Below are 17437 nucleotides of genomic sequence, written 5' to 3'. Positions count from 1 at the left end.
ACATCTCTGATCTTGTCTCATCATGTCTTCTCTGGCCTCCTTTGCTCTGCCAGTGATGCTATCTATCCTGGATGCCCCTTTATTTCCTTCTCCCATTCTGCTAGGTCATAGGGCACCAGACCCCCACTGTCTTCTCCTTCTTCATTTCTCTCCTAAAGACCCATATCTTCTGCAAGGTTCAGAGGCACTAGTCAAATAGGAGATGCCCTAGAATTTTGGAAGAGAGGTTGTATAGGAAATATATAGATTGACATTTTTAAAAGGGCCTAAGGGAGTAACATGCCCAAATCCCACTGAAATGCAATGGGAATTGGAGCCCAGCTCCTCAAAGATATTTAAGAGCCTAACTCCCATTGAAATCAGTCGGAGTTAGTTGCCTAAATACCTTTAGGGATCTGGGCCTAACTCCATTAAATAAACACCTTCCATTATGTTGCCCAGTGCATTTTGCCTTATCTATGCCTATTTTTAGATTGCAAGCTCTTCTGGGCGGGGTGTCTGTAGCACTTCCCTGGTTACCCATGGCTGTGAGGCACCTGCTACCACCTGCTCTTAGCATGAGGAAGTCTTGTCTGTGCCTGCCAGGGTCAGCTCCCTAACCGCACTGGCCACAGGCAACACAAACATGCCCCTCTAGGCCGTTAGTGAAAGGCCCACTCAGGGCCAGACCAAATGGCGTCCCAGGTGAGGAGCATCTTCAGCACCTCCCCGCCCCTCTTCAAGTCTTAAAACACATGGACCCTTTCACAATTACACAATATAACAAGGCTCATAATATCACAGCTGGGATTTCTCATTTCACTTCACTTTGTTCTTATATCTCACTGACTGACTTCTCCTTCTCTACCCATGAAGGCCTAGCTGGCCACAGTCTAGATGTTTGAGGAAAATGTCATTCTCAGATAATTCTGGAAGGTTCTACAAGATTCTACAAAGGTCCAGAATGTTCTAGGAGGTTAGTGAAAAATGAATCCACATACGGGATACCTGAAACATTTTACTTCAAACATTCTATTTTCCCTTTTGCCGCTAACAACAAAAACAGCACCCCGAAGCCCATCGCCCCACAAGCCCAGCACCCCAGGCAGTCGCCTGAGTCATAAATACGGCCCTGGGTTCACTCCAGTCCTTGAGCTCTCTGAACACCCCCCTGCAGTACCCAGCCCCTGTTCCACTGGACACGCTCAGTGCTCACAGATCCGCTGCATCCAAAGGAACATTCAGATCATTGCGCCGTTTAATACACAGCACTTAGATATGTTTATAGTGAAATTAAGTGTAAGTTTATTTACCAGAGCGCAGAGATTCAAGTAACAGCAGTATTGGAAACAAATGGTTACATAAAAGTCAAATCACAACCTGCATTCTAGAACCTAGACTTAGTTAACAAGATACACTCATGCCTTGCAGAGCAATGTCCAAGTCCTGCCATCGTTTGTCAGCCAGGCAATCTTGGACCCCACTTTCAAATAACAAACATGTTGTCAGCTTGTCTCCTCCATGTGTGCTTCCTTGTATCCCTAAATATACCCTAGCAGCCCTTTGTCTTTAGTCAGAAACAGGATACACCCTGCTGTTGTTTTTTTCCTGTAGATTTTTCTTCCTTGTGGATTTCACAATCTTTCCACTGGTGTCTGGCTTGTGTGCAAATAAGCATCCATTTTAAGACATACAACACACATATGGCCAGATCCAGAGATGGGTGTCTGTTACTGCCTGCCTGACCGGAACATGCCCAAGGTTTGTCATCCCCTGGTGACCTGCCTTAACTCGCAGATCTTCAGAACATAATTTTCAGTATAGATCCATATCTTCTTCAGTATTATCTGTGTATGCATTTTGCAATGATTATGACGACCAGAAGGGTGCCGGCTCTTACTCAAGACTTCACATGCCACCCTTTGGTGAACAATTATGCACATATCTGACCCAGGGGTTCCATGCAAAGCCCTGTGCACCCCCTCTGCCAGTTGGCACCAAGTGGTACCTATGTCACAGTCTGTCATTTATGTCCAGCACAGAGCTGAGAAAATTGTTGGTACTTAATGAACAATAATCTGTTAAATGAGGGACGTAACTTTTCTTACATTCAGAGTCTTCTCTAATGAAATAAGCCAAGTTTCCCCAAACTTATTTTATTCCCTTCTGAATTCTCAGAGGCTCCAGCCGGAGTAGTGGCTCCTTTAAAGGAGTCACTAAAGCAGACACCCTGGCTATGAATAAAGCTGAAATTGAAAGTATTGCTTTCAATCAATACTGTAAGTTTCAAGATCCTAAGGATTTGGTGGCATTCAGTATTTTCCCCCTAAATTGATTGATAGCTCTCCATTTTCCAAAATCATTTAAAATAGATTTTGAAAGGGGCAATTTTAATATTATGTAAACAAACAAAGTCCACATTTTCTTAAAAGAAACAAACAGTCAACTGTTGAATTAATTGTTTTAAAAGTATAAAAATCTTCTTTTACTAACTGTTGTGACACTCTGCAGGGATTGGGATATACAAAGACTACTCAGATAGGTTGATTTCTAAGACAGTCATCTGAATTATTATTAATGATTTGTATTACTGTAACATCTTGAAGCCCGTGTCATGGATCAGGACCCAAATTGTGCTAGGTGCTGTACAAATGCAACACAAAAAAGATGGTCCGTACCCCAAAGAAGTAGCAATCTAAGTATAAGGCAAGAGACATCAAATGGATACAGGCAGAGGGGGGAGTACAAGGAAACAATGAGTCAATATTGGTCTGCATGGTAGACAGTGGTCAGTAATTGGTCTAATGATTAAAATAAATAATGGTCAAACACAACAGTAAATACAAGCAATTCAGCCATAATTATGACCTGATTCTGCAAATACTTACGGACATGAATAACTTTACAAATGTGAGTACTCTCATTGGGACTGTTCTCATGCTTAAAGACACGTGTGAAAATGTTTTCAGTTCTGTGGCCTATATAAGTCATTCCAGTATCAAAACCGTAGCAATGAATACATTTGGAGCTTGAAAACAAGCTACTCTAGTGTTTTCTCTTCATGCCTAAGTGTAAAACCACCTCAAAAATGCATCCTATACAGGGCAGTGGTTACGCTCAAATGTTAATTCAGTTTTGAACGATTCTGCCTGTTTGAGAGAGATTTCTCAGGATGCTTCAAACAGAGAAATGGCTGTGCCTAGCTGTATCTCTAAAAATAGAATGAATGTTTTCAGTCATATCAGTGTATATCAGAGACAACCAGAGGGCCTTACTGACAATTTGCACATAATTTGAATAAAATGAGACAATGTCGCTCGGCTCAGCTTATTCTGGAGCAATGCATGCTGGGATTTGTAGTGTCAGCACCCATTAGCCCACACTAAAGATGAGGGCTTTTCTAGGCTGCATTTTAAATCTCTATGGTTTTGGTGGTCCCAGTGAGCCCAGCAAAGCAGTGTCTCATGGAGGAATTATTCTATAGAATACTATCTTTTTAAAAATTTGTTATTAAAAGATGCTACCAACGCTTATAAGGATTTCAGCACATGCTTTACACACAAGTAGCAATACAGAAAGGCACACATCTGCAACAGCCACATAACACGTATGTCTTAGCATGTATAGGCTCACCTGATTCCTCTGCTTCTTTGACCATCACAGCACAGTAAGGATTAATCACCTCCCCTTGTGATGGCAGGTAGGGGCCACTGTCATAGTTTGATAAGCCAATCCGAAGAAAGGGCGACATGACAAGTCCTGTGTTGAGGAAAAGAGAAATGACATTTGGCAGAGTCTAAAAATTCCCTTTCTTTTAACTAGTGTCTTGTCACTGGTAGCTGAGAGGGAAACTAGCAGCTAGTTTTCCATCCAAACAGGGACTCTATGTTTTCCTCTTCTGCCTAGCAAGATGCTGGTCCTATCACAAGACTGCCAGGAGGTTATGCCCGTAATGAAACTTGATTTGTTAATTTCAGTGTGTGACTTAACCGGTCATAAGGCATTCACTGGAAATACCCTGAGCTGCTTTCAGAGTAACCACTGACTCAGCACCGGCCAACACATAATCAGTCTAATCAGACACTGGAACTACAGGAACAGTGAGACCAAGGCATATTCACAGGACAACCTCTCCTGTAGTTTATGTGCAGTCATAATCTCATGAAATAGAACGCTGGGGGAAAACACTGAATTCTGGGAATACCAGTCTGTTGGAAGCCTGCAAGTTAAACATGACACCGTGAAAAATGTAAGCACTATTTATACACAATGTGGAAATAATGCCAGGCATCCAGATCACTGGGACCCTTATTTATTGGCAAACCTTTTGAGTGAAAATTCTGTTCATTGGATCCAGCTCTTTTGGGAAGGCAAGGGAGGAGAATGATAGATTTATAGAAATTATATCTATAGAATTATAGATTTCTAGAAAGGTAGGGCTGGAAGGAACCTTGAGAGGTCATCTGATCCGTCCCCTGCACTGAGGCAGGACCAAGCAAACCTAGACCATTTCTGACAGGTGTTTGTCTAACTTGTTTTTAAAATTCCTCCAGTGATGGGATTCCACAACCTGCCTTGGAAACCTATTCCGGTGCTTAATTATCCTCATAGCTAGAAAGATTTTCCTAATATCTAACCTAAATCTCCCTTGCTGCAGATTAAGCCCATTACTAACTTCAGCGGACATGGAGAACAATTGGTCACCGTCCTCTTTATAACAGCCCTTAACATATTTGAAGACTGTTCTCAAGTCCCCCTCTTGCTCTTCTTTTCTACAGACTAAACATGCACAGTTCTTTTAACCTCTCCTTAGAGCTCTGGTTTTCTAAACCTTTTATAATTTTTGTTGCTCTTCTCTGGATTCTCTCCAATTTGTCCACATCTTTCATAACGTGTGCTGCCCAGAACTGGACACACTATTACAGTTGAGGCCTCACGAGCGCTGAGTAGAGAAGGACAATTTCTTCCCACGTCTTACATTTAACACTCCTGTTAATACATCTGAGAATGATATTAGCCTTTTCTGCAACGGCATCATCCTGTTGACTCATACTGAATTTGTGATCCACTACAGCCCCTGGATCCTTTTCAGCAATACTACTGCCCAGCCAATTATTCCCCTTTTGTAGCTGTGCGTTTGAATTTTCCTCCCTTAGTGTAGTACTTTGCACTTGTCTTTACTGAATTCTGTGTTGTTGATTTCAGACCAATTCTCCAATTTGTCAAGGTCTTTTCGAATTCTAATCATGCCCTTCAAAGTGCTAGCAATCCCTCCCAGCGTGGTGCCATCCACACATTTTATAAGCACACTCTCTATTCAGTTATCCAAGTAATTAATGAAAATGTTAAAAATTACCAAACCCAACACAGACCCCTGTGGAATTCCACTCGATAACATTCTCTTGGTTTGACAGCAATGACCATGGATACCTATTCTTTGAATATGGTCTTTCAACAGTTGTGCGACCACCTTACAGTAATTTCATTGAGACCAGATTTTCCTACTTTGCTTCTGAGAATGTCATGTGGGAATATGTCCTCTTTGTTCTCCTTTTTTAAGATAGGTACTATGTTTGCCTTTCTCCAGTCCTCTGGGACCTCACCCGTCCTTCAGGAGTTATCAAAGGTAATCATTAACGGTTCTGAGATTGCTTCAGATAGTTCCTTAAGTACCCTAGGATAAATGTCATCAGGCCCTACCTACTTTTTACACATCTAGTTTATCTGAATATTCTTTTACCTATTCTTTTCTTATTTCGGCTTGCATTCCCTCCTTGTTGTTAATATTGATTGTGTTAAGTGTCTGGTCACAATTAATCTTTTTAGTGAAGACTGAAGCAAAATAGGCTTTAAAAACCACAGCCTTCTTAAAGTCATATGTTATTAGTTCTCCTTCCCCACTAAGGAGAGGATCTACACTTTTTTTGTCTTTCTCTTGCTTCTAATGTATTTATATAACCTTTTCTTATTGCCTTATATGTCCCTTGCTGGGTGTAACACATTTCATGCCTGAACCTTTTTGATTTTGTCCCTACATGCTTGTGTCATTCTTTTGTACTCCTCCTTAGCAATTCATTCATATTTTCACTTTTTGTAGGATTTCTGTTTGATTTTCATGTCATTAAAGAGCTTCTGAAGGAGCCTTATTGACCTCTTACTATTCTTCCTATCTTTCCTGCACATTGGGATAATTGGTTTTTGCACCTTTAATACTGTCTCCTTGAAATACTGACAACTCTCCTGAACAACGTTTTCTCTTAAATTGTCTCCCCCTGGGACCTTGTCTACCGGTTCTCTGAGTTTGTTAAAGTCTGCTCTTCTGAAATTCATTGGCCTTTTCTGCTACTCTCACTCCTTCCTTTCCTTAGAAATCTATCATTTCATGATCACTGTCACCCAAAGTGCCTTCAACCTTCAGATTTACCAACCAATTTCTCCTTGTTAGTCAGACTCAAATCTAAAATGGTTGCCCCCTAGGTTACTTCCTCCACCTTTCTGAAATGAAAAGTTGTCCCCAATACATCCCAAGAACTTACTGGACATTTTGTGTTCTGCTGTATGACTTTTCCAACAGATACCTGCGACGTTAAATCCCTCATTACTACCATGGCTTCTGTTGTTTATTCTAGAAAAGCCTCATCCACCTCCTCTTCCTGAAGTGGTGGTCCGGAGTAGATCCAACCATCACATCACCCCTGTTTTTCCCCTTTTTATATTCACCCTGAGACTTTCACTGGTCTGCCTCTTTCACCTCCTTCTGGACCGCAGAACAAATGAATACATTCTTGATGTGTAATACAACCCCACCTCCCTTTTCCCATGCCTGTCCTTCCTGAACAAGCTACATAGCCTCTATAGCAATATTCCAGTCATGAGATTCATCCCACTAATTACTGGATGCCCATCATGGTAATATCTAGGTCCCGTACAAAGTTTAAAAGCTCAAGACTCTGGTCGGGAACCTCCAATGTCTCTGAGTCCACTTCAGCTGCCAGTTCAAGATCTTACTTCTAGTAATCAGAGCCGTTAATGGCTCAGGTCCCAACAACGTAAGAGAGTGCATTTCCGTCTCTGAACCGCCTAAATCATTGTGCTTCTCTGGTACAATGAAGATCACAAAGCCCAGAACCAAGTGTGTGAGAGCTGAAGGCAAAGCATTCACAGTCAAGGGGTATCTGTCTGTGGAATGGACTTTCAGAAGAGATTAGCTGAATTCAGGGTCTGACCAATTCAAGAAAACACTAAAAAACCTTCCGACGTTATAAAGGTTTTCCACCCTAACCAGAACAACGTTCACAATAACAACCACCACATCTCACTTATACACACAAACACCCTTTCCAAGCAGAGCTTTTTATATGATGAGCGAAGAGCCAGAGCCTATATAAGGTTCACTAGAGACGTTGGTATTGCTAATCTATTTTGCATAGAAAATGCAGATAGTCTGGTGGCGGGCAGCAGTACAAAGCTCTAAAATAAATAGAATTAGCACATACACCTTGTCGACAAACGGCAAACCCTGCCAGTAACCTCTTGCTGCCTTTTGAACTGCTTGGTTGCAGCATCAATCATCAGGCTGGTTAAAAGGACACACCTTCCACTGTGCTCTGAAGGTCAAACCTGGGCTTTCATGGACTGTGAGTGGAAATAAATCCTACAGTCCAGAATTTACAGCTGAGACCATCCAGTGCCCCTATGAACCCACAGGGGGGAGAGGGTAAATAGAGACATTTTTCTTACCTGTAAATGGAATTTTACTGATAGACAAGGTCAGTCTCTAACTAGATGCGTTTTCCTTTCCACTGCATCTGTGGAAAACATGGAGCAATGTCATTGTTGTCTCTCGTCTGAAAGAACCACTGTCAGTGCTGGTGTGGTGGGCTGCATTTAAAACTCTGACTCTCTGTTTTAGGAGATGGGAGAAAGGAGACTGAATGATATAGGGTAACGTGGGAAGTTGGGGCAAAACTGGGTCGCAGCCACTTGCCAGAATGTCTTACCAGGCAGTCTGGAGAGATGAGATTCCATCCCCCCACGCTGTGCAGAAGTATTGGGTGACTGTAATAGTCGGAAGGATTCTCTGGGAATGCATGACTGTGCCCCACAACCCTAGCTTCTGACAGATCCTCTTGCCTTCTACGTACAGTAAGACCCTCTTCTTCCTGGTTTGGAAAATGAAGACAAACATCTAAAATTAGGATTGGGATTGAAACAAGATTTGGGGCAAGCACTTCTGATCTGATTTTTCAAAGGTTCTGAAGACTCAGAGCTCAGCACCTTTGAAGAGTGGGACGTCTGCTCTTCTCTTGCACAGACAGCGGGGCATGTTTATTCTCTACTAGATCTTAAAGGTTTGTCAAAGGATTTCCCAAACATGTGTCACGAACATTGAGACGATCTACCAGCTTGGCATTATCATAATAATTCTGCTCTCACATATAGCTAGTGTACCCTGTGATCTACAACTTGTGTAGCTGATCTGGCTGAGACTTGAGCCCTGAGATTGAACAATATGAGGAATCATGCAGGCACTTACACACTATGTCTAATAAAGTGGAAAGCTTTTGGATATCTTGAGAGGGGCTTTATGTCTAGAAGAAAGAAAGCTCCATGAGCCTCTCATCAGACCCCAGACAGTGCACAGATGATGACCAGACTGTGCTAGGGGAAAATATTAAAGCTTCTAGAGTCTCTTCAAAAGACTATCCACGTGCTTCTCTAAAAAATCTCAGAGTGTGATGTTGCACTCAAGTGGGAGAAAGTATTTTCTGAAGCATCTGTGATTTGTAGATTCCACAGGAATTGCTGGGGAGGGTAAATCACAGGCTGGAGTATTTGAAATATCATCATTTAGCTTCTGTACCGCAGGATACAGGGAATTAGCATCATTCATCTCTCCTCAGGGCTTAAGTGATAAATCTCTGGAGTTAGCTTCCGCGGGTTGAGGATACTTCAGCATTAGAAAGACAGGTCATTGAGGGAAGCTGGTGAAGCCATCCCCATTATCAGCTCAGGCTTGGATAGGTTTGCATGGCAACAAACAGGATGGGAACAGATATGGAGCGGCACCAAGATCCCGGTGAGTAACAAACACCTCCAGAGTTACTTATTAGGAAAGAGAGCCATGATATTAAAGAAGATGGGCTATCAGGAAGAGGAGTGACTTAGCCTTGATTGGCAGAGAAACCAATCTAAATAGATTGTAGTCTTACCACAAGAAACAAATACATTGTTCTTCTTTCTTTGTCTTCAACTATTCAGACATTTCCTACATTCCTGAAATAAGAGGCCTAGCAAAACTGAGAGGGGAAAAAGCTAACCCAGGGAATTCTGGCAGCAAGATTTAAATATGAATGCTTGTGCATGAAAGCAAGCTAACAGGAGCCTCAAGACAGCCTGGGGCTGGCACTCAAAACATCTGCAATCTTCTGCTCATGCCTATTCAAATATGAAGTAAGTAGAAACCCATCTCCTTAGAGTTTGACCCTGCCCACTTGGAAAGAGGAGATGAGTCTGATGTATAAACAACACAGTAGGAGTTCATTTCCACTTTGCATTTGTTTATACCAGCAGTTTTCCAATTTTTCCATTCTGCTGATCACCAGGCAAGAGAAAGATCCCTTAATGGACACACGTTCCAACACCCTACTTCACAACTACTTGGTTCTCAAAACAATCCACTCTGTGGACCATCAGGGAGGGCTGTGATCACCATTAGTGGTCCATTGACCACGTGCTGAGCAGCACTGGAATACAGTCACTGAACAACTAAAAAGTATAATTCAGCACTTTGGGAATCCTTGACCATGAAAATCATCAAGGCAATCTAAATACTGTTCTATAGCTTCTTGACACAGAAATACCCCAAATGTAACTAAATCATGTTCTCAAGTATTTAGAAAAACTTCACTTAGATTAAAAATATTGGGCTAAATTCATCACTAACGTAATTCCACTAAAGTGATGCAGTGACTTTATCAATGAACATGGCCCATCATGTTGAAAGCAAAGGTCAATGTTTTAAAAAAAATCAATTTCGAAGAATGATAAAATCTGAAATCACCACCAGGGTTAGGGCCCACCCCTGATACGCCATCAGAGCTTGGAATGATGTCTGCATTCCACTGGAGAGTCAGAAACCCTCTGTTCCAATGGGAAACTGCATTTGTTGTAGCCCTGGTTGTCTGTGCAGTAACTAACCTCAACATCATGTCACTATATTCTATAGAAAATCAGCGAGAGTCCTGTAGCACTTTAAAGACTAACAAATTTCTGCCGGCATAAGCTTTCATCTGATGAAGGGGGTTACAATTTATTAGTTATAAAGGACTGGAGCTCTGGACTGGGGATAAGGGAACTTCATATAAGCCAATCTGTCACCCAGAGGTTTAAGAAATTGAAATGTCAGGGCAATCACACAGTCATCAGCAAATGAGAGAGGATATTTCTCATGGCCGTGTGGGCCCATTGAAGCTGAAGGAAATAGATTGTATCTGGTGGAGGTTTCACTGGGGATCTGCATAAGTCTTTTGTGTTGTCTGCACTAACCTTCAATTCCATTTCTTTACAAGGAACAAAAACTAGAGGCTCACTCTTTCTCCCCAGTAAGTCTTATAGAAATATGTGAAGTTCCTGTAGGAGCATCTGGGAGAGCAGGCATCTGATTACTTGATGAAAGCAGAGGGCATATAGTACCATACCCAGTCCTGGCACAGGGGAGGGCTGGATGATCTAATCCTTTTTTCCATATCCAACTTCTAACATCCTCCTATTTTCTGTAGCTAAATGCCTACATAAAAACACTTCTTTATTAACTACTCAGAAAACTTGAAGCCGGATGGGAATGGACCTCTGGCAGATTTGTGGCCTGGAGCAGGACAGCAGTAGTGATGGTAGATGGCAGGTGCCCCTAATGGCATCAGTCACGATATTAAGATGCAATCCCCACCCCTGAAGAGCTTACACGCTGAACAAACAAGGAAGACAGAGGCGGGAAGCCCTATAGTCTCCATTTCACAGATGGGGACTAAGCACAGAGAAATTCAGTGACTTCCCCGACATTACACAGGAAGTCTGTGGTGGATGTGGGAATTCAACTCAGGTCTCCTCGTAAACACTGTGTCTCTAAGATGCTTCTCTGGCTCCAACCAACATACTATCTGAGCACCTCACAGTCTTTAACACATTTATCCTCCCTGCACCCCGGTGAACTAGGGCAGTGTTATTATCCCCATTTTACAGAAGGGGATTGAAGCACAGAGAAACTAAGGGCCAGATCCACAAAGGGACTTGGGCATCTAAGCCTCAGGTTTAGGCAGCAATGTGATCCACAAAACCCCGCTCGGTTGCCACCTAGCTCTGGGGGTGCCTAAACTCACTCGGCACCTACATTTTTGCTGTAACAGTTGCCTTAGTGACTAAGCTTCTGTCTCTGAGCATATGCACTGCCGCTCAAGGTAGGTGCGTGGGCACCTATCTCCTACCTCTGCCTCAGTACAGTCCTCACACAGGGGAAGACAGGAGGGACAACTTTCTTGGACTATCTTAGGACAACTATCTTAGGAAGCAATACACTTAATGGTCTGAAGCAAATGAACCTGAACAGAGTGGAACGTACAAACTAAGGTCCATATTCAGCAAAGCATGTAACCACATGCTTAGCATGGTTGACTTCAATGGGGCTTAAGCATGTGCTGAAGTGTTTTGCTGAGTCAAGGTCTAACCGAGGGGAGAATTTAAATATCTGAGAAGCAGCTCTTTTTTTTCAGGAGCTAAACTCACACCTTACAGAGAGAATGGGATATCTTTCCAGTCATATTATTATGGCAGAAATTATCTCCCTTTTGCTGGCAAAACTATAGCTGCAAAATTAGTGGTGGCCACAAATGGGAGTATTTGTGCCTTTAGGTTTCTGATCTGTGCCCACAAACAGAGAGAGGAACTGGTATTTTGATCGGTGCCTGGAGCCGAATTGTAGATGCAAATGTAGCCCCCAAAGAGAGATGCTTCCCAGCTGAAAGTACAGGCCCCGATCTTGCAGACACTTGCACACATGCATAGCTTTATACACCGTGAGCAGTCCCATGACATCTGGACTCCCAAACTGAATTCAACAGGATTACTTCCAATGAATAAAGATGAACACATGCATAAGCCCTTGCAGGATCTAGGCCAAATTTTCTCTCTCTCTCTGTCCTGAAATTCAGTACAGAACGTGTTAAGAATTATTGGCAGACATATGTAAATAATTCCCTCATGTCATTTTCAGTTTGGGTGTATACCATGACTGGTGTCGCAAAAGAGTTAAAGACAATATTTTTAAAAAGCGGAAATTTGAAAGCATTTTGGGTTTGACATTCCCTTTTTCAGACTGCTGTGGGCAGTCGGAGGAGGGATGGGAAGGGAATTGGAATAGCTATTTAATTTCCCTTTTCTCCACAGCCAGCCATAGAATTGGCAGCGCATGGCTTACAGGGGGTGGAGATGGAGTGAAAGGGAGTGGAGAGGAGTCAGCTGTCACGGATGGAAATGTTACAGAATGAAACTCTACACAGTGCAGACCTCCAAGAAGTTTACAATCAAATTTGATTTCCAAACTTAGGGGATTCCTAACCCAACAGCAGGCAAACACCCCCCTGCTTTGCATACAGTTGAGAGCCAGAAACTGCACCTAATGTTTCTGCCATGTGGCAAAGACGGTACAGAGCAGCCTATTGCAGAATACAGGAGTTGGGTAATTTCCCTTTGAATAGTCTATGGAGCATCTAGTGACGTTCTATGTCTAGATATCTGTCAGAGAAGTAGTGTGTGAACGTAGGTAAGCCTTGCTTGCTGTATAAAGCTAGCACACAGGGTTATTTGGACACCACCGAGCTCATGTGATGTCATAGAGTTAAAGGCCAGAAAGATACATTAGATCACCTAGTGTGACTGCCAGTATATTACATTCATATTATATTTGTTGTGCGAGGAGAAAAGACACAGTACCTATACTGGGCCAAATCCCCAGCTGGTGTAAATTAGGTCCAGTGATGTTACTGTAACAAAGCAGCTGTACTACAGCTGAAGATCTGACCTGTAGCTTCAGCCCACTCATGTCCACGCTACAGGTGAAGGAGAGCTGGATCTCAGGAGTTGAACAATGGACATCTAGAAACATGTCTAACCATGTTTGGGAGCCTTAAAGGGACACCGACATGTTAAGGAAAGGCATAATACTCTTCATCCGCAAGAGATGGACTTCCAGCAAGATACAGATTATTCCATCAAAAAGGGAATCTTTCCAGATGCTGGGTATTTGCCTTGTTCCCTAATAGGCAATGGGAACTTCTCTAGCTGTTAATCCATCTTTGGAGACCAGTAATTTTTATGGGCTGGTTTAAATCCTCTGCTACTTCTGCAGATGATAGAGAGAGGCGAACCAGAAATGCCAATAGGGGAATGATAAAGATATTCAGCAATTAAAATCTTGCAGAATTCCCTGTCTATTAAGCAAGTGTATAACTGTTTCTCTTTCCATCCTTCCATGCACTCCTACCTCTGATGCACTAAAAACAAACAAAAATACATCCTTATCTATTCAAACAGAAAGATGTATAAACACCACCTTTACTTTCCTCTGTTTCTGCTGCTTGCTTGTTTTTTGCCTTTTTTTCAGCTGTGCATAATTAAAATTGACTTGTCAGTTTTGCTTTTGTTTCTAGTTAATTTCACTTCCTGGATTAGCCCAGTGCTGCAACATTTGTTTAGTTGTTTAAAAACAACTATTTCCACTGGATTCTTTTTGTTTTATTTCATGGAAATATTTCTCATGGTCTTAGTTTTCTTCTAACGAAATTTGACCCAAGAGTGTTTCTTTTCATAAGGTACACGGAAAGCTTTTTACATAGAAAGTGTATTCCATATAGTGATGAGGGAAATATCTTACACTGAGATACAACTATAGTACCTTTCACTCCTTTGCTGTCTTGTTCATGAGCCTGGTGGTTCCTGTATTTCTACATGGTTTTGGTATTGGTTAACAGACTTCCTGCTCTGTTTACTTTTAAAAAAAATTACACAGCTGGAGTTGTGCCTGAACCAATATCTAACCACCTTAAGTCAGAGTGGCATCAATTTCATAGCACTTCCTGCCCACATCGGCTTCTGTATTTTTTTTCACTCTCAGTCAAAAGATGCAAGAGGGGAAAAAATAAGATGGGCTTGGTGTTTAAAACGTCCTTCATTTTGCACACACAGTTCTGAAACAACACTTCATTCTGGGCAGAAATATGAACCTCTAACTACTTGATCTCCCTTGCAAATCAGCCAAAGTAGTTAGACATGGACATGCTTAGCGTGACCGTGTATTCCTGAAAAGTGGGACCAAGATTATCACACAGAGTAGCTGAAATCCATATTTTAGGACTAAAATATCCTTATTTAGGAGCCTAAACTAGGATTCGGGAGCATATTTTAGGTCCTGTTTTAGTCTGGGAATGTTCCTGTTTTCAGGGCCTGCCCCTGTCATTTCTTTGAAAAACAGTGTTTTGTCCCAATGTATGTAATGCCCCTGCAAAGTGGACACTTCAAGGTGTTGCTGGCCAACTAGCTGGTCAAATTGAAGGCAGACTGGCAGAACACAGGTGCACCTCAAGAATATCCTCTGGGACTGGATTGTCGTGTTCCACTCTGTCCTCTCATCCCAGATCTTCCAGGAAACCTGCATCCTCTGTACAGGCATCCTTGAATGAGCTGAGCAATTGGTCCAGTATTACTGAACACTTTTGAATTGATGATACTCAATTGTACTATAATTTGATACCTTTAATAATTCATCCTTGTCTGCTTTCACTGTAACCAGGTACCTTGTGGTTTCATCTCTACTATCTTCAGCTAATTATCTGAAAGGCAGATGCATTTCTCATGGGCAAAAGGAGCATTTTTTCACACAAGTCCATTTCTGTTATCTCCATCCTAAGCTAAGGTCTCCCATTGGGTCTCTATTGCCCATAGCCTTGACTTTGAGCTCTCCTCCTATATCTCCAAATCACCTCCACAAATTTTCCTGGCTGCATCGCTGCCATGACATTCTGTACAGTCTCCCAGTAGCTTGCCAGCTTTCCGGCTAATTTCAAATCTCAGCTGAAGAGATATCTCTTCTCCTTTACCCATACCTATGAAAGTTTATCTCCTTCTACCATTATTTACCTCTCTGACCTGAACTGCTTAGTTCCACAAAGTATGGTGGGATACAGAGTGGATGAGAGGATCCAATGTAAAATTAAATTCTAGGGTATTTAATTCAGGCCAGGGTGGTGCGAATTAGGCAGGTTGGCACATTCCCTCCTAAAAGTGTGAGCTTTCAGCAGGTGAATTTTCTCTTGTGTGAAGAACTAAGCAAAGATTGAGCAGCTACGAGCTACAGTTAACTCGCATGGAGGTCACTGCACTGTTATTTCAGTCCATGGACTCCAGCATCCACTGCTGCCCTTCTATGTCCCTTGGAGACACCGGATCTATGCCTTAACATGTGCAGTGGCTTCTCTTCTGGCCTTCCTCCTATACTCCCCTCTATTTTGGCCTATGTAGGGCACATCCACCCACCCCTATACAGAAGATCTCACGACTTTTGTGGCATGAAGGGCCTTGCTCAGGATCTTCAGGATTCACCAGGGGGTGAATTTCACCTGAGCAGCACAAGCACACTTCATGAACCACCCCATTCTTACAGTACAATGAATTGTCCAAATAGCATGGGTGTTTCACTAGAACCTCTGATGGTAATTGCACAGGTGATCACGGTGCACTCGTGCAATCCAGAAGGCGTGACTAGCTTCAGAGTTGCATTGCCTCCTCTTCTGGCTCTATACTTTGCATGGGCTTTAAGGTTGGTTGTTGGTCATGGCAAAAAAAAATATACCAGTTACACGTTTATAGTGAAGCAATGACGCCTCATTATTGTGAGCAGAATATATTGAGCCAAACATGTAAAAAATCCCAGAAGAGTTTGGCTCTGTAGATTACAGAGGTCATATATCGTTATGAAAAAATCCTCCTAAAATCATCATTTTGAGATAAAAGTCATGGCAAACATACAGCTGTAGGGCCAGATCTTGCAATGCACCCAGATAGAGCTCCAGTGATTTCAATAGGATTAAGGATGCGCTTCAGGGCTTTGCTTAGTGGGGATAACTTAAACACATGCTTGAGTGCTTTTCTGCATCGGGGCCTAAATGAATTAACTTGCCAAGGTGGTGAATAAGATGAGGGCATGATAACCGTCTACAAATTTGTAGAAGCGAACGAGCTGATCCAAAACCCACTGAAGGCAGTGGAAAGGCGCCTGTTTATTTCAGAGGGTTTTGGATCAGATTCATGAACACCAAGGCAAGATAAGAACTATATGGGAGGTTATAACTGGGAAAAAGAAAATTTAGGCTGAGTCCAAGAATGAATTTCCTGACACTCACATCTATTAGAATGATGGAGGCACTAACGCATTTAAATCCAGATGGGACAATATATTAGAAAATAAATTGTAGGGAACAATTCTGCTTAGGTGGGAGGATGGGGTGAAAAACCGAACAAGTCTTTTTCACCTCTGACTTTGACAATTCTAAGCGTATTGGCTTAGGTGGTGTCATTACTAATTGCTACAGTTTTCACTCCTGTGGCAAGCACTTTTTTTTTTTTTCTTTCTCCTTTATCTATTTTTAAATACAGGGGAAAAAACGAGGGAGGTGGGTGGGCGGAAGTGGCTGAAAAAGGAAGCTGGAAGGTGGATGTTCGCTAGTTTACTGATGTTATAGATCTAAATAGAAATAGTGCTCATTGCTGCGTTAGGGCAGAAGGGGAAGAAAGAGAAAACCTAGGCCTGGCTAAATTCCAGCTCTGACTATGTTTTTAACCCTTCTGGGAAAATCATGGTGTCTCCCATATCAGTGCATTGGGCCTTTATCTGATTTTGACAGGCAGCTAGGGTATCACCTTGCCTAAATTCCATTCACACACCAGTACAAATCTGCATAAGCCTCAATCTGTTCTTTTTGCATTAAAAATATTGTGCCTGACTCTCCTCTGACTGGCCCTGATTCTCCCCCACCATTGCCTTCAACAGAGGTATTCCTGATTTACACCAGTGTAAAAGGCCTGATTCACCTCTGATTTACACCGTGCATGGAAGATCCAAAGCAACATCATGCAACATGTTAAAAAACAAACAACCCCAAACACACAGAATCTGTATCTTAAAATCTTGGAGTGAAATCCTGGCCCCCCTGAAGTCAATAGGAATTTTGCCATTGACTTTAACCAGCTCAGATTTCACTCTTGATTGTTATTCGTTGGTTCACATAATCACATGGCTCTCTTTAAAGAGAGAGGCCAGCTTCTGAGTTCAGTCCCAGCTGTATAAATGCAGAGCCAGCCCATTGATTTCAATGGAGTTACTATAGATTTACACCAGGGAAACTGTGAG

The 17437-nt window shown here is 42.2% G+C and overlaps 1 protein-coding gene across 2 annotated transcripts in view; it reads right to left on the bottom strand.

Moving 5' to 3' along the window:
• PRKCQ (protein kinase C theta) overlaps positions 1-17437 on the bottom strand; it is an 83619-nt gene that overhangs the window by 55674 nt on the left and 10508 nt on the right. The window contains exons 1-2 of one of the 2 annotated variants that reach the window (XM_067535029.1): positions 7720-7873; positions 3613-3738 (exon numbers count right to left, since the gene is read on the bottom strand). In XM_067535029.1, the coding sequence (XP_067391130.1) occupies positions 3613-3730 (118 nt within the window). In that variant the 5' untranslated portion in view covers positions 3731-3738; positions 7720-7873. Of the gene's footprint in view, positions 1-3612; positions 3739-7719; positions 7874-17437 lie in introns of those variants that run through there. The other variant, XM_067535030.1, reaches the window with a different exon arrangement.

This window comes from Emydura macquarii, unplaced genomic scaffold (assembly GCF_026122565.2).
Source record: "Emydura macquarii macquarii isolate MOO-44397 ecotype Brisbane River unplaced genomic scaffold, CSIRO-AGI_Emac_v2 contig_3470, whole genome shotgun sequence".
In the NCBI taxonomy this organism is placed as follows: Eukaryota; Metazoa; Chordata; order Testudines; family Chelidae; genus Emydura; species Emydura macquarii.
Note: the sequence above shows the minus strand (reverse complement) of the source record. Positions and strands in the feature narration are given on the sequence as shown.